The sequence below is a fragment of the Paralichthys olivaceus genome, chromosome 17, assembly GCF_024713975.1.
Source record: "Paralichthys olivaceus isolate ysfri-2021 chromosome 17, ASM2471397v2, whole genome shotgun sequence".
NCBI lineage: Eukaryota > Metazoa > Chordata > Actinopteri > Pleuronectiformes > Paralichthyidae > Paralichthys > Paralichthys olivaceus.
The window spans coordinates 3,282,903-3,300,750 of NC_091109.1; the positions used below are offsets into that span (position 1 = coordinate 3,282,903).

The following is a 17,848-nucleotide window of genomic DNA, read 5'->3' on the forward strand; positions in this document are numbered from 1 at the left end:
GAGCACCTCAGTATAGAACATGTAAATATTCATGGGTGTGTATTTGTAACAAAATTATTTGCTCTTGCTGTTTTGTGCCCTTGGAAAAACATGGATGAGAAAAAAACACACAAATAAATCACTGGAGACAAAGACATTTGGAAAGCCTGGCACAGCTGTAACTTTGATGCTAAAAAACTTTGCTGCAAAGTGCTTTGTGGGCTACTTTTACAGACACAACCCAACGCTTAAAGTCAGCATCGTCCATCTTTTCTTCGCGCAAAAAGCCTCCTTGAGCCGAGTCTTTGATGTCTTTGGTCCCCCCCTCCTGCTTTATCCTGCGCCGGATCTGTTATGAGCTAAAATTCTTTGGTTTTCCATAGAAACGCGTCTTTTCCGCGGGGATATTGATGTTTTTTTCCTCGCAGGGGTTATGATATGGTGAATCAGAATTTCAAAGCCCAGGGACAATACTTGCATTCACGCCTGTTTTCTTTGTCGGGTTTTGTCTCGTTGTTCAAACTCCTCATTTCTCAAATGAATACAAATATTGATTCTGCGAGTGTCTGAGCTCCAGTCACTTCGGATGCTTTTCAACTGTTAGAGAGTCTTTGTCGAAGCAGCAGGTTGCAGCGCAAAGACAAGTCTGTCTCACTCTTACATTCACACAAATGACTTTACGCACCTGTTACGCATTTTTTTAAATTCAGTTTTAGCCACATCACCTCTTGGCAAAGTTTGTGCATTCACTAAACACTGACCAAACATCTGCCTCTGGCGCGCACCGAGTTTGGAGACGTTTCAATCATTCACTTTTTGTTGGATCTGCAAAAATATGAACGTTTGACTCATTCGTGTCCAACCCATTCACACACCCCAGCCCATGGACCACAGATGCGCACTGGAAGAATACTGAGGAGAAACCGACATGGCCACAGTTACAAAAAAAAACAACCCTGAAATTCCTCCAGTTGGGGTATTAAATCGACACCCAGGCCTTTGTCAGCCTCTCCTCCCTCTCCTTTCTGCGGCCTGACATGTCTGATAGACCACGCTTTCTCTCCGCATTGTCGCCCTGTCACCTCAACAATGTTCATCTTCGGGACACCAATTTTAGAGGCTTTTGATCTGCGGACCGAGAGGAACAAAGTTATGGAGACGAGGAGATGATGTGGAGGAGGACTCTGTGTCTGACCCCTCCTTGTTCCAGTTTGGGGAAAGAAAAAAACCCCAGAAGGGCAAAATCATCAGTGCAGCTCCAACTACAATGAATACAGCATTTACAGTGACTCCACACAGTCAATCCTCATGAGAAACACCTACAATCATTTCTATGATGTGTTATTGTATCCTACATTTATTTCAACACAAGCATCCTGCAGCTACATGAGCAGGGGTTTGTCAACAAAGCAGGAGACACTGCAGTGTTATATATTTACTGTAGAGTCACGACACCAAGAAATTTAAACATATTCCTGACAGCTATCTCCACATTTTCCTCTTTTAAAGTTGAAATAAGAGACTGAAGCTTGTAATTATTGTGCAAAGAGTGAAAATGCTGCAGAGAAAGAGTGAGACTTGAACAGTCACTCTATTTTCAGGTCTCTCTGCAGACTATGATGAATTCCAAACATTTCCTTTGTGCACTGAAGGCAGCCACAGTCTAGGTTACATTTTAAATCTGCCCTCAACATTAATTATGATATTGTGTACGTCTCTGGAGAGCCTGAGCGTCATGTCACACAGTCAAATGGTTAATCCTTGTTTCACTCTCTTCACCTCTGAACAATACAGAAGTGAATATTGTGAAGGGAGTGATAGCTCCTCTTTGGGGTAACACCCCCCATACACTACTGAATGTGCTACAAGCTTAAGAAGAGCTCAGGTTGGTGTGTGGGTTTATTAGTGACTCTTTACTGGTGCCTTAATATTTTCAATTCACTTTTTGAATCCATGGAAGAAAATCAAGAAGTTGATTATGATGCCTTCTTATGACTTGATTTGTGAGGATGTTTTTGTGTGTAACTGTCTCTTCAGTGAATTTTGAATGATATCATATAGTTTTTTTCTGCTCTGTAAATGCTGTCAAACTGTGGCTGCGTCTTCTTTACTTCTGGTTATACTCTCTCTGATGAAGTCCAGTGTGCCACAACACATAGGTGTAATTGTTCAATCTTTGCAACACTAATAAAGTATTTTACATTTTCTCCACATCAAGAGTTGCTTGGTTTAAAATACGAGTTAAGATGACTTATTGGACCAAAAGTTGATTAAAACAGCAAAGTGTTTGTCTTTAAAGATGGAAAATAAAGCCATGATAATACTTGAATGTTTTCTGGGGTGTGGGGGACTGTATTTCTGTCTTTCTTAAACGTGTTTTTAATACAGATTTTATAATGGTGACCTTAAAAGATAGCCAGGGTCATTTGTCTGCATTCCCAAGAGTCCTATTCTCGCAGTGCACTACACTTCTTACAATTCCAAAAAATACAATAACATACTATGTCCTTAAATACCAGGATTATGTAAATATCTGCATATATGAGCAAAAACAATATAAAAAGGGTAAATACTGGCAATGACTCTCTGCAGTGTAATTATCATCATATCTGGAGTCGTTTCATGAAGCATTATGAGGAAGAAAATGGCCTCTACTGTCTGTCTGTGTGTGTGTGTGTGTGTGTGTTTGTCATCTCACACTCGTGATGAATGAACACGTCGCTGCTGCTCTATAGGCTGCAGCGCGTCCCTCCTGTCATAAACAGCAGCCGTTTACTGGGCTCCGCTTGTGTTTCTATCGCTCCCAAGTAACTTTCCCGCAGTTTACTGAGCAACTGCGGAGCCACTGCGTCCAGGCTGCGGCGCACAGAATGAAGACACCGAGGAAACTGACAGGAAGAGTGTTACAACGTGTCGAGAGCCTGCTGGAAAAAGAGAGAGAGAGAGAGAGGCTCAGAGCCGGTGTTCGCTGTTTCTGAAGACTCGTCCTGTGCTGAACTACGAGCATATTCCACATGTTGGCTGAGTTTACGCATGGACATTATTAGGTTTTAATCTTGTTATATGATAAAGTTTAAAAAGTCCAACCACTGAAATTTAAAACACGTGCACAGATTTGTCAACTGGATGATTGACACACTTTTCAAAACCAAAATAAATCAACGTTATAAAGTTTTTTACGTTTATAAATTAAACAAAAAAAAGACAAACAATGTTTGCCAACTATGTACAGGTAAGGGGGATAAATCAGCACCGGTTTACATTTAGTGGTGAATAAATCGATGGTTACGCATTTAAAGTGACTTCTGACAATATTACTCACTTGGAAAAAAATGCATTTTGTGGTAATTTAATTTTTGATATTTGAGTTTTTACAACTTCAGATATAATTTTCATTTCAAAGTGTTTTCGTTTTGAAATAATCTGTTTATTTTAAAGAAAACTGAATACATGTTGCATGTGTTTTTATTTACATTTTTCTTTTCTAATTTGCCACGTGCATGACCTCCACACTTTATCCACCTTAATAGAAATGACCACACCAGCGCTGCACCGCTGAGGTCAGTGTTTGTTTGCAGCCAATAATAAGAGCGCACAATGACAGAAACCTGGAGGAATCCCACCTCCGACAGCTCCACTGACCCGTGCGTCCATCCAGCAGAGACGTAGGTAGACCTGCGCGCTGACATGAGCGGTAACAAGTTCATCCCTCCCGCAATGTGGACGCTCATGCGCTCTTGGAGCTTCGCATGGGGTCCGAGCGTGCGTTTTAAAGGGTGTTTACAGACACAGGAGCGAGAAATTAATCACACATGGAAACAAGGATTTTAGTTTTCACTTTTTTTTCCTCTGTGCCAAAAAAAAGTTTCCAAACACCTTTACGCGCCACCGGCGTCCTCTCCCTCTCTCCCCGTCTGACTGCGAACACCCATCCGCTGAATGGGACGCGTCACGGCAGCGCATGTCCCCTCACAAAAGACAATTGTGATTTAGACAAACATTTGGGGTGGGGGTGGTGGCGGGACATAAAGGCAAAGGTCAAGTCCTCTTTCAGTTCAAGTGTGCTGCGATTCACCTACAACACAACGGGGACAAAGGAGTCGCACCGTCTCCGTGAAGGGGATGTGACTAACTGCAGGAGGAGCAGGAGGAGGAGGAGGAGGAAGATGCTGATTCTCTACCTGCTTCACAGGAAAATAAGAGGAAGAGCACTCTTCACAAATCAGCAGCAGATTCTTTGGTGCTCCGTGAAGGCAACACACCCACTCCTCACCCACCCCCACCCCCTCACCCTCACACACTTACAAGAAATAAAGGAAGAGAGAGGAAATCTACGTTAGGACACAAAATAAACAGATTATTATTATTCCAATCATCATACGCGGAAATATAGTGCGCATGATTTTCTACAATGGCCCGTGCGTATTTCCTTCCTCTTTTTTGGTGTTATTATTATTATTATTATCGCAACTCCAATTATTTCTAGAACAGAGGGATTAGACGAATAAGTAGTGTTAATTGCGCGGCAGGTATAACGAGCAGGTCTAATCCTTCTCCCCCCTCTTTGTATTGAGTTTCTGTGGCCTTAATGAGTGGCAGGTAGGGCTGCTTCCTGCTTTCTCACATGCTCAAATAGGCCTCTCACCGCTTGCAGTCCTGGACCCTGGCTGTGTACAGGAAACAATTGATTCCGAGCATAAAGTTAATTATGCCAAGAAATTAGACAGCCTTAACGCCGGGTAAGGACTCAGAGAGGCTGATTTCCTGACAGCTCTTAACACACTCATACACATACCACTCATGTTTTTTTCTTTTTACTATGGATTGTGCCATTATGTGAGGGGAAACGACACTTACCTTGTCTGCTGCTGCACTGGTTATTTTGGAAACCCTTCAATTGAATAAAAAAGCATTAAATACTCTCTTCTTTTGGTCATTTCTTAAATCCAGCATTAATGGAAGAATTTTGGAGAAAGCAATGGAGGAGGAGAAACAAATCCCTCTGGGCTTTTTGGGGCTGCTCTGGTCTGGGGAGTTTCCTAGGCTACACAAATCAGTATTATGAAGATAGAGCAGGCTCGAAGAATGTCGCAGTGGTCGACTTTGAAAAAAAAAAATCGTATTGAAACTTTTTCTTTTGATGAATTAACTCATGGACAGAGAGGATAAGCCTCGCGTAGCGTCGAGAGAAGGGGACAAATAAATCCTGCTTCGGACAGAATCAAGTGCCATAAAATAAAACGTATTATTATTATTATTTTTTTTTTTTTGAGAGTGTGTGAGTATACAAAGTTTTCAGGGACAGATAAAGACCCCTGACCTGTGCGTCTGGGAGCTACTCGCAGCCTGCGTATGGTTTTACGCGTCAAAGTGAAATTGCCAGCTGCTGAAAAGGCCTTTTTTATCATTCTTCTTTAATTCTATTACCGGACGTGGGACTCGCTTTGTTTCAATACAGTCGCATCAAGATGATTGACAAAGTAATAAACGCGTCATGCTGCTGCATCTGATTATGGCACGGTATTTGCATTGGACACTGAGGCGAGGGGGGGAATATGACAACCTTGACACGCTGGGGATTTTCTCTGTCAAATAATCACGTCTCAGAGGATCTATATTGTTGCAGCGACCAAAAAAACAACAACCTCCCATTCATTGCATTTCAAAGTGTTGTCTCATAAGTTCGTGTCTGTGGGTTTTTTAAGTGTGAAGCGTTGGGAAGGGTTAGAAAGAAAAAACACAATAATAACAACACTAACGAATTATTGATTGAATGAATGAATAAATAAATACTCGGCCTGACACTCTTCCATAATTAATATCTCCCCCTCCTCTTCCTCTCTTTTCTTCGTTGCACAGGTTCAGTCCAAGTGGCTCTTGACGTTTTAATCACACACACACTGCAAAAAAAGATCCATATTAACAATTCATGCATTAAAACTTATTTATTTTAAAGGAGGAAGTATAAAAAAAAACTATTTTTTTCTCCTCCTAGGCAAAATTATAAAACATTTTTGAGGCACTGGTAAATGCGTAAAACAAGTATTTATTTTACATTTTTTAAATATTTAAGATATTCTGAAGAGATTTTTTTGTGCAGTGTGCTCCTCTAAAATTCACTTTCGTATATATATTAATCTCAGTTAAAGTAATACTTTTATACAGGCTACTGGCATTATGGATGGAGGCCATTTATATCCCATGGCGTGCCCACCTCCTGCAGGTGATCCCGGTGTCGTAACGTGTCAGCGGTGGCCTGACATAAGTATAATAATAGTTAATAGAGCGTGATGGAGCGAATGGTATTAAACCTGACAAAGATGTGTCAGAAAGCAAGGAAAAGTCTATGTCTTCATTAGCTCCATCTCCAAGGACCGTCGAACATTTCATTAGTTTGTAATTTATGAATGTTTGACAAATACTAAAGAGTATGTAAATATGAGAGGGGGTAATGTGTTTTCCTGCGGGAGATGGCGAAATGACCCAAAGTCTTCTGGATCCTGCTACACTGATCACATGCATTATGTTTCTTCTCAAACTGTGTCTGTTTGGAACATATCTCCCCACATCTGACGTGTGAAATAGTGCAGATAAACCAATGATTCATAATGTCGAGAGCATTTGCATCTCCTCACACTCTGGGTTATTTTGATATATGATGATATACTGTCTCTTTTATCGAGTGGAGAAACGCACTTTCGCCATTATGGCTTTGGCTAAATCAGTAGGAGGGTTTTTTTATTCTAAAACGGTCCATTTGCTTGTGTGTGGACCCCTTCTTCTCAGATTTCACTTTATTTATATATTTTTATTCCTGCAGCACTTACTATCTCCACTTTTTCACTCCCCACTGTAAAATTGTCTTAAAAACTTGAGAGCTGAGGCCTCTGGAGCTTTAACATTTCGGATTTTTCTTTTTTCAAAGTACAGTTTGGTGCTTTTTTGTGCAGATTTCCACGGACCCTAACACACCTGTTCCCCATGACTGCTGCTGTGAGATCACGGAGAGGTCAGCAGAGGATGATCAATTCAAGTTATGATCCTCTGCTGAACGTCAGATCGACGCCATCGTCAAAGGGCAAGTCCCAGGATTCAGAATCATTTATTCTGCATGATGCATGGCCCACTTTCATGGATGTGGAGTTTAGGGCGCACGTGGAGCCAATACACGACATTACAAATAGTGCTCAGCCCCTAAACTTGGATGTTAAATCTGGCAATAATTTTTTTTCCTGCTTAATAAATGTCAGAAATAGAGATATCTGCAGACATGAGCAGAAAAGAATCCGTGCGCCATCAGGTTGGTGTTTATATTTTTTCTGCACGTTTCTAGTTCCCCATATGTTCCTCCCTCTCCTGAATAGACTCCAAAAATATTTAGATCCATGTGTTTGCTCACGTTGCAGCAACAAGTTCATCTGCGATATATAGGCTCCATGTATATAATCACTCCACTCGCACTGTAATAAAAGAAGTCATCAGAGCTCTCGTTAACTAGACCGTCTGCAGGCGAGGCTGCGACTTCAAGCGAGAGAAGGAGACCTCGGATCAAAAGAGGAGCCAAATGAGCGGGGTCGCTGATTCATTCATGCAGCTGCATTGAGACCAAGGCCAACAGGCGTATCATACACTGAAGGAGGGCTGCTATTCAGAGCGCAGGTGTGAACTATGTGGCACATTCCGCCATATAATGCGGAGGTTGTTAGAAAACCGTGTTCGGGCCTACATGGGTTACTAGGGGGCTGATTGGCATTGGAGGGCGAGCACTCATCCATGGAAGTAAAATAACTTAGTTTCCTGAAATCTGTGCATGACGGTAATCCTGAAGAAAGAGGAGGAGGGTCGCTCATTTTATTTCCAGGTTCTAGGATAGTGGGGTTCACATGTCACACACAAAAGCTACAGCAGGGGTGTCTCCTCTGTGCGCTCACTTTGTTTTAAAAAAAAAGTTGAATATAGTTAATTTAGCTTGAGAGACCAGAGGATATTATGTGAGATTAAAAATATTCAATATTCATGACAACCTCTATGGCTGCAGTTAAGTTGTGGGTGTGCGTAATTTGCCTTCTGACCTCCCTCTTTGCGCACGCCATGGAAGTCTAATAAACAAAGTGGAATGCTCCTTGAAGAGTAAAAATGCTGTAAGAAAATATAGATAATAAAGTGGTAAAGTGGTGAAATTCCTGTGTTAATCTGTAGACTGTAAAATAACGGATACAAAATGATCCATTCATGCTTGTGTTCAGTGTTTCCAGAGGTCTGCTCCTGCCTGTATATTGCACCTGTCCCCCCAGCCCCTCTCCTCTTTATCCTCAATGCCAATTTCGGCCACTTCATTCCTGATAATTATGACCTGGTTGGTGGTGGAGGTGCTGATGGTGGTGTCGGAGCGTGGGGTGAGCGTGGAGGAAAAGAAGGGGGAGGTGGGAGGTAGTGAAGGAGGGTGAGTGAGGCTTTTACTCCTAGACTGCTAATCCCCCTATTAAAAGGGCTTTGTTCAATAATGCCGGACAATTTCCGGAAGTAGGATTACCGCCTCCATTATTTTTTTTACAAAGAAATGATATTTCACACTCAAATGAGCCTCAGGATGCAGCGGTGGCGGCGGTGAGAGGCCGAGCAAAGAGCTGAAATGGATTCATTTTCTTTTTGTTGCACTTTGGCAGCTCAACCCTCCCCCTTTCTTCTCGCTTTCTTTAGTTTTAGGTTTTTTTTTCTTTAAACCATCTATTCTGTGATTAAAGTGAATATGTATTTCCTGCGCAAAACCGCCATCACTTTCCTTTTTGGGGCTTTTGGAGTGGACATGGCATCCGAGCAGTGCTGCTCAAGTGGAGGCGCTCTCCCTTTCTGCCCTCCTCCTCCTCTCTCTTTACGCACACGCACCCACACACACCTTTTCTTGATTCTTGACCCCACGGCTGATATCAGATCAGACGCTGTCACGTTGTCACTCAGCTGACGGCAGGGGGAGGCCCCGACGAGTGAACCCACCGGGATCGGTTGTTAAAAAGATCCCCTCTTACGCTCCTATAACTGCAGCCTGCGGTATCCAGTGTCTGCGCGCCGGGGATTGAACTTTTACAATCAAGCAAACAGTCGTCACATTTTATCTGCTGCGGTAAAAGCTCGCCTGTTCCCTCAGCACTTTATGTACTAAAGTCGTTGGATCCAACAAACCCCTCTAAGCCTGCTCGTGCCAGCTCGGTTTCTGACTGAAAACTGCGTGTTTATATTTGGTCAAAGTCATAAATTACTGTGCGTAAAGGTCACCAAGCTTCTGCAGCTCTGGAGCATTTTTTTCTTCCTCCAAATGAATTCACGACCACTTTTCTTTTACTTCCTGCCTGTGGTAGAGATCAAATTCAGAAATACTTTGGCTTAAAAAATGCAGTCTGCGCCATTCCTAATTGACGCACACTGCGGACCTTTCTGTTTTAACGCTCTCCCCCTCTCTCTTTTCTTTCTTCTTCTTCTAGCGAAACAACCCTTTAAGTGTTGCTTATCCTTCACTCTCAGCGCTGAATGGAAAATGTTTTTACGCGACTCAGTTAGTTCTTGTCCATTTTGACGGCTGGAACTAAAAGCTTTAGACGGCCCAATAGAGAGGAGCCCAACAAATCGGTGACAAAAGGCTTTCCGTGTCATCAACGTTGTTCAGACGACCCAGAAGAATCCCTCTGATATTAACTTCCACTTCAAAGACTCCCACTTTCAATTGAGATCCAACTATCTTGTTGTTTTCCTTCTTCCTTTCTTTCTTCCTTCCCCCCCTTTTACGCACAAGAGCTGGTGCCAAAAGAGGCATCATCATCTTCTTCTATTTGGCTGCTTTAGTGTTTATTCTTTGCTTTCAGCTGGGCCTCTTCTACAGAGCAAACTGTCATGCACTTAACCAAACTCTATAAACGCACGGAAAGAGTTGTAGCCTTGTTGTTTCCACCCACTTTCTGCCTCAGTCTGGGCCGGTGTGGAGTCAAATCACCGCTCAGCCGAAAGTTTTCCAAGTACAACAAAGCTCATAAGCTTTTCTTTAAAATGATTTGGGTTTGGATTAAAAGTTGCACATTGAATAAAATTTTAAACTGCTGAAAAAAATATCTGCATGTTTAAAGCTGAAATAATTAATGCACGCGTCTAATGCTGGAATGTGCACTAATCATTATATACAGCTTGGTTTCATAGGACATGTTTCATGTATTGAGGCTAAAATATGATTATGGTTAATTTTATCCATTGAGCAGCTCGGCCCTGTTGCAATGCGAGTCTATTATGGTGTGGGACAACTGCGTTTCAGGGGCTTCCCCTTTGATTGTCGTAAAGTAGGCCCGGAGCAAAAGAATATATTTTTCTTCTTTATACTGCCCTCGTCTCCAGTATAAAGGACATAGATTACCGTTTCCGACCCCATGGGAAGCAAATATTACATTCTTTAGAGCGCGCTTTTCAGTCCGCGGACTTGGCCCCATATCATTTGAGTTTGACTTGGCTATTGCTATAGAAATCTTAATTCACCATGAGGATTCACCGTCGTGAAAAAAAATGGCTCTTTGTGCGCAACGCTCTTTGAAGTCTGGATCAGAATATTGTTGCCTTTCATCAACCTCTGCCCACGTCTGCATCAAACCACAGCTCAGCAGAGAAAGTAAGACTTAACACAAACGGAGCACGATTTAAACACACACCCCTCATTTTTTTTTAAACCACGAAACATTTTCGAAAATAAAAAAAGTTTAAATGTTATATAAAATGACCTGTTACCGATTGTATTTCTTTGGATTGCAGCGGTTATATCTGCACCTGGAAAGTTGACTTGGACATATTTTTTTACTGGAGCTTTCCTGCGCGTAAAAAGAAGCAATAGTTTCTTTTTTTTCTTTTTATGGAAATAATATTTTTAAAGACATGCCGTTTAAAGTGACATAAGAGAAATATTGCACATCTTCCCAATTTTTTACGATACTTAAATTTTATGAACCCCAAATGGCTCAGCAGCGTTCTCACGTTTTTGTCATACAAGATTTATTCAAAATACTCACAAATTACAAGGCAATTCGGCGCGCATTTTGAGTGCCACTCGATTTGAGATATTCAAAAGAGGAACAAAAACAAAAAAAGTTGACGACAATTATACAAAAAATCACAAAATGCCCACTTTGATAAAACATTTAGAATTTCACGGTTGTATATCAAATACTGCAGGCGTATGAAACAGTTGACCCTATGCACAGATGGGGAGGGGGTGCTGTAAACATAAAACGTTTGTACAAATAACTGCAGAAAGACACTGCTCTGAAACACACCCTTACAAAAAACTATCAACATCAACACATCGAAACTTACAAAAATGTACAAATGTACAGGTTTTTTTTCCCGAATTGAAACATGCACTTTGGTTCGATAATACAAAAAAAAAATCCCTCGTTATTAGATTGAAAAATAAATAAAAGCATATTGAAGTCAGAAACTCGAATTTACAAAATAATTTTACACCAACATGCCTAGCCTACGATAAAGTACCACATAGTCTAACGGATTTACACGACCCCCCCTCCACAAGTGGACCAGTGGGCCGTCAGGGCGTAATAGCTGAGGTTTGAAAATATATTCTTTTATTGTGCCTGGAAATTAGCACGTCTTTAACGCTGACACATTTTCCTTCCAATGTGGTTCAAATGCGTCTCTTGGCTCTGGGTGTCTGTTTGGTGGTTCATCCAGGAATCAAAGGGAGGAGGGGGGACCAGTGGGCCTTCAACAGGCGTACAGGCACCAAAGCCAAACCATTTACAATAGTTAAGCTTGTGAAAATGTGTTCTTGTCACCTCTGCAACGGTGGTTTAGGAGTCCGAGGTGCGTTAAAACGCGTCCCTCGGTTCTGGGTTTCTGTAAGGTGGCTCTTCTGTGGGGTCGGGTGTGGAGGGCCCGCTGGGTGGTGTCTGGGCGCCGCTGGCACCTGAGCTGTGGCACACGTACCATTCGCTTAAATTCGCCGGCTGGGAGGCCCCCACCGGCTCCGACAGCACCGAGGAGCCTCCTGGCTCTCGGCCCAGGTCTGAGGAGGGGGAGACCAGGGACGGGGTGGACGACTCGTAGCCCGAGCTGGGAGGGGGGGACTTGCAGTGCACCTTCATGTGTTTCCTCAGGGAGCTGGGGTGCGTGTAGGACTTATCGCAGCCTCTCACTTTGCAGTTGTAGGGCTTATCGCTGGTGTGGACGTGGGAGTGCTTTTTCCGGTCGCTGCTGTTGGCGAAGCGTCTGTCGCAGCCGTCAAACTCACATTTGAAGGGCTTTTCACCTGTTAACAGTGATGGTGACACAATGAGATGCAAATCAACGAATTAAAAAAATTAAAAACGTTGCCATTCGTGCTCATAATGCAAGATTTGAGGTATTCATTGTATTGTCCACAACATTTCTAGCAGCCGCAGTATTTTACATAAATCTAAAATGTTTTAACACACCAACAAAGTGTGTGACCTGAATTTATGTGCTTAGAATAAACTGAGCAACAAGTATCCAAGTACCTGTCACTAAAAAAATACAAAGTAAATTGTAAAAATACTGCAAAAATATATTTTACGCATGCGCAATCACAGCCACTCCGATGACTTTTTTTGTTGATTCCCCAGATTTTATCTTGAAAACTTTGATGTTGTGAGTATTTACAGTAAACACACACTCGTGCACTTGCACTTTTTTTTTTTTTTGTAAGTCTGCCTGCTCGGACAGAACTGACACGAGCCTCAGTCTGGTGTAAACATGGCTGAACCCCCACCGCCCTGGGTCTGTACCTGGCGTCTGCACGCATCAAGACATACGTCAAAACAGGCGAGCCATGAGCACTGCAGGCAGAGGAGGCCTGAACCCAACTGAAAATAATGATAAATGAAAGTATCGCCACAGCCAGGCTTCACCCCACTGTGTGCTAACGCAGCCTGTCTGCTGTTGGACTTATGCATGTGGACTGGCTCTAATTCTGTGTCTTAATAACAAGTATTTCTACCTGATTATGACAGGGCAAAAAGAAAAAAAAAGACAATCTGAATAAATTACACGGGAAATCATCCACTGCTGATTTTTTTCTCTCCTGCGATTAAAGCTTTTGAGAATATGTAATTGCCTCTGTCTAATTACACTTGCTGGTTGAATATCAATTTGACCTTCAGCTGTTGGGCTGAGAGAGCCAATCAAGGATATTAGTGTAGTACAAGAAACCGTCGAGGAGCAGACCCCAGGGGCAGCCCCAGTCATAACCACACTTTCGGGTAGGTTTTAAACATGATACCAAAGGACCAGGCCCCTTGGGAGTCAACACACAGAAATAATTTAACAGATTTGTTCTTAGGTAATGTGAGCAAATTATATGAATAATACATAGGGTACAGAAATGGAGTGGAGGGGGGAGTGTCATGAAGACACATAGGAAGAAAAAAACAGGGGGACGCATCATTGTATTAATTTACAAGTCTGACTCGACATTTCGAGGCCTTTCCCTCCCCTATGTCCACAGCGCGTCACTGCAGGGTCACAGAGACAAGCGGCCATATTGCGCCGTTATATGTTTTTTAATGCTAAATCAGCTGCATGATTCCAGCTGCATTGTCCACACGTCAGTCACGACAGAAGCAGGCAGCTCAGCCAACCTGCTGGTGAATTATCAGAGCCGTCTGCACTTGTCAACTTGTTGCTGGGGCTAAAAAAAAAAAGTGCTGCCATAATAATGCTTTTGGCAAATGAAGTCAATATAAGACTCCAGATGTTTGATTACACTCTTTTGGAAAATAGAACATTCCCAATCCTTGCAGCTTTGGAGCAATAAACCCAAACAAATACTGTCATTATTATTAATATCAGTATTCACAGAAGTACAGACTGTAAAGAGCAACAAGTGTCTGGAATAAGTGGAAAATAAAAACATCACCACCACATCATCATTAACAGTTAATGGATGTGAAGATGCACCACTTCAGCTTTGCTGCCAGTCACGTCTGGCATGCACTGAACTATTTGGACAAGAGGCTGACGTGGGCCTCAGTCTTTGTGCTGTGGCGTGGACAAGCGGTCGAACCGTCAAAACGCCTGAGTGAGCTGTACCATGATCCCCCCAAAAGCTCAACCTCAGAGAAACTTGCGAGACCTGATGCAGCTCACAACAAACAGGTGGCCGCGTTATAGCTGTTGCGCCCTAATCTACCAGCAGGCACGGATTGATTAATTGCTCATTGGAGGACATTTCTAATGCGTAAAAGCAAAGAAACTACAGTAAAGTATATGATTTAAAAAAGAATCTGAAAAAATATGCAAACTACTTCTCACTCATCTGGAAAGTGTGCACAGTCTGGCTGAATTCTTTGATTTCAACATGCGATTTAAATATTTTTTTCATTCACAACGTTTCCTTCTGTAAATGTATGCCAACTGACCTGTGTGCGTCCTTTTGTGGATCTTTAGATTCTCGGATCTCGCGAACACTTTCCCACAGCCAGGGAACGGGCATGGAAACGGTTTCTCCCCGGTGTGCACTCGAATGTGATTTACAAGTTTGTACTTGGCTTTAAATGGTTTGCCTTCCCTCGGACACTCTTCCCAAAAACATATATGGTTCGCCTGCTCCGGTCCTCCGACGTGCTCCACCGTCACATGCGTTACGAGTTCGTGCATGGTGCTGTAAGTTTTCGAGCAAAGTTTCTTCGGCGCGTGCTCCGGCTCCAGCCACTTGCAGATCAGCTCTTGCTTTATCGGCTGCCTCATGTAGCGGAAAAAGGCACCGGCTCCGTGGTGGTGGTGGTGGTGAGCGCTCAGATTCATGTTCAGATTCAGACCACCGTAGCCATGCAACGACGAGGCGGAGAACGGATCAGCCCTGGAGCTTGCCACTTGACTCAAGTGATCAGACCTAACGTACATTTCTCCAGGTAGTCCTAACCTTATTTGTCCATTCAACGCTTGGCCACCCGGTGATCCGCTAGAAGGCTGGTCGTGGTGGAGTCCGGAGAAGAGGGTATGGTTCCCAGCGTCAGGGTGATGACCATAGTGTCCGGGATAGCTACCTGTTGTTGAGACAAACATTCCGTGGTGAGAGGCTGAACCGGCAGTCTGGTCGGTCAGCACTGGCATGGCTTGAGCCGTCAGATCTCTCCGGATGAGGAAATCCCTACCTGCGGATAAAGCCTGGGCCGTGTGAGACATAGAATAAGGGACCGATGTCGCCTGAACCGGGCCAAAAGCTCCCGTTTGACTGGAGACCACTTCACTGTGGCCTGCCATATGATGATTGTGGTGGTGGTGATGGTGGTGGGGATAATGATGGGCTGGGCTGATTTTGAGGGCCGCGGAGTGCCCCATGTGTTCTGGCCCGAATGGACTCGGCCCCAGGCGGGGTTCCGCAGTAATCTCCCCAGGGTGCGAGTGAGCCATTGAGTGTGGATGGCTGCTGAACCCCGGGAAGCCTGTCACGCTCTGAGGGGTATGGTGGTGATGATGGTGATGGTGGTGAGCCCCTGCCAAGTCAACTAATCTCAGCGCCGTGTTCCGTTTGGAAAACGTAGGGTCCATCACGGGGCTTCCCAAAGCATCCACGCTCATTACTTCCTAATTTTAGAATAACTTGACAGCAGGCAAAATAATAATGATGATGACAAATATATTTTAATCGCAATGAAAAATAAAGAAAAAAAAAAACTTTATGAAGTTAATTCTATCTGCAGACTACATGAAATCCCATTCGGTTGAGAGGCAGCAGCAGGACGCTTTGATACTGAATAGAGATTCATGGTAGGCGCTGCAGCCCGTGGAGCTAAACAATCACCCTGCGCTCTAATTGGTCAGAGCTCGGTGATTGACGTCACCAGTGACAGTTTCCAAAGTGAAGAAAAATGTCTTAGTGACAGCAAGCAGCTAGCGCGCCTGCGCAGTGCCTCGGGCAACGCTTAAGAAAAATAGTTGTTATGCAAAGGTTATTGTACGATAAAACTCGTAAAAAGTTGATCCAGAAATACAGTCCTCTTCCCTTTGTTGCAGCGAACAAAGAGTGCATGCTATGAAACAGCAATTTCCCCACTTTGACTATACGATCACAAAACAGACTGTCTCGCAGGAGTATGCATATTGTCCCTATAAGAGTTGTAAGGATCATAAATATAGCGGTGATATCTTAATTCTGCCTCGCACCGTATGCAGATCAACTTTACGCACAGATTACGCACGCACGCTAGAGATCGGAGGAGAAAAGCTTGTCAACTTAGGCAAAGGATAAGTCCACGTGGGACTCAACAATAGTCCGGAGTATATCGCATTAATATGCGCTTTGATAAATACCCACATTTACATATCCAGCCGTTTGCCCTTCAGCGCGTGCTACAGTATCGACTCCGTGTTCTGCTCGATAGGATCCGTGTGTGTGAAGGAAGAGGGAGTCGGTCCGAGCTGCTGCCATTGTCGCGAGGAAAAAAAATGTAATGGACGGGACCTGTTGTTATGATCCGGGGTAATTTTGCTTTAGACCCAGGACGGCAGCACATGAGGGTCATAGGAGGTGGTGCCGTTGCAGACTAAAGTCCAAAATAAAAGCGTGTGTACTGTAAGTATCGGTTACTACAATCTTATCCTAAAAAGTATAAAACGTAACCTGAGCGATTGTGCTGTGCTTTTATTTGAATGCTTAGGAGGTGGATATGAATATTCTAACAACACGCCGTACAATTTTATAAATCACCCACTACTCACTGATTGTTATTTTTTCTGTTGACTTTGCCTTTTTAAACAATTAACAAACTAACTTTTGAAAAAAATATATAAAGTGTTGTCATTAAAATGTTGACTAGCTGATACAGTAAATGGAAAATGTAATCTGCAGCACCGTGGACACTGTCTCTGACACAAACACGTGGCTGAACTTTACATTTAAGTAGTTTTAAATATTTTGTATAATCCTGGTAATAATCGGATGATTATTAGTGATTACTTTATTATTTGAATTTTTTGAGTTGTGTCACAAGTACTAAAACCAAACTGTGACCCAGAGAGCGTCCTATTTTTCTTCTAAATGTGTGATTTGAGCGTTTAATTCTTGTAGTTGCACAGAAAAAATATTGAGTGCCTGTATAGTTACCACAGAGAAGTTCCTTTCGAGAGCTGATGACTTTATTACGTGTTTAATTGGTGTTGTGTGACTTCTGTAGTGACTACAAGTAATGACTGAAGGCTGTAAGACAAGAGTCTAAATTTATTGTGACAGTCGCTCGTCAGTGTTTGACCCCCTCACACTTCTTAAAATTAATTGATAGAAAATCTACAAAATATAAACACGTGTGTCTTTTTTATTAAACGTGCCATTTTCAGATACAGCAAAAACATTTATCTGAAAATGCTGACACTTACTAAAAAAATTGTATATTAGAGAATAGTCAGATGTGCATTCCTCTTGGTTCTTTCTCTAAATTAATTCGTCAAAATCTCTTCTGACAGCATCATATCGAGCACGTTAGAAATTGAGTCAATATTTTGAGACATGACTAAATAGCCTTTACGCTTGGGCTTCGTGAGGCTCACAGCTGTAGCCTTCAGAGGCACCACAGCACCAGCGTAATGCAAAACTTTGAAGAGCTATTTCTGGTCCAAGTTGTGCGCACTCACTCTTGGAGACATGTAAGCAGTTTGGACTGAAAGATACTAAACACAGAAAAAACTGAATGTTGCAGGAAGGTCTCATAAAACGCTTTTGCTGCTTTGGCTTGGTTGCCTTCACTGTAAATCCCAAATAGCTCCTGGTAGCCATTTTAAATTTTACAGTACGACTCCAACACATTAGAGTCATGGTACTAAACTGTTATTGGCCCTTTAATAAGAACGCATCTTTTACGCATCAGAA

General features: G+C 42.8%; 1 protein-coding gene and 1 long non-coding RNA gene across 3 annotated transcripts in view; both read right to left on the minus strand.

Annotated features, from left to right (window-relative positions):
• Positions 1-3,422, minus strand: part of LOC138405312 (uncharacterized) — an 81,838-nt gene extending 78,416 nt beyond the window's left edge. The window contains exon 1 of the long non-coding RNA XR_011239029.1: positions 2,678-3,422. This is a non-coding gene — a long non-coding RNA (uncharacterized lncRNA). The remainder of the gene's footprint in view (positions 1-2,677) is intronic.
• Positions 3,423-10,976: 7,554 nt separating this feature from the next.
• On the minus strand, positions 10,977-16,558 carry zic4 (zic family member 4). 2 transcript variants are annotated; one of them, XM_069513060.1, is made up of 3 exons: positions 15,138-16,558; positions 14,403-15,029; positions 10,977-12,274 (listed from the first exon to the last, which is right to left on the minus strand). In XM_069513060.1, the coding sequence occupies exons 1-3, from the start codon at positions 15,562-15,564 to the stop codon at positions 11,835-11,837; spliced, it is 1,494 nt and encodes a 497-aa protein (XP_069369161.1). In that variant the 5' UTR covers positions 15,565-16,558; the 3' UTR covers positions 10,977-11,834. The 2 variants fall into 2 exon arrangements, with proteins under 2 accessions (XP_069369161.1, XP_019943146.1); XM_020087587.2 differs by having other exon boundaries at positions 14,403-16,558.
• Positions 16,559-17,848: the final 1,290 nt, after the last annotated feature.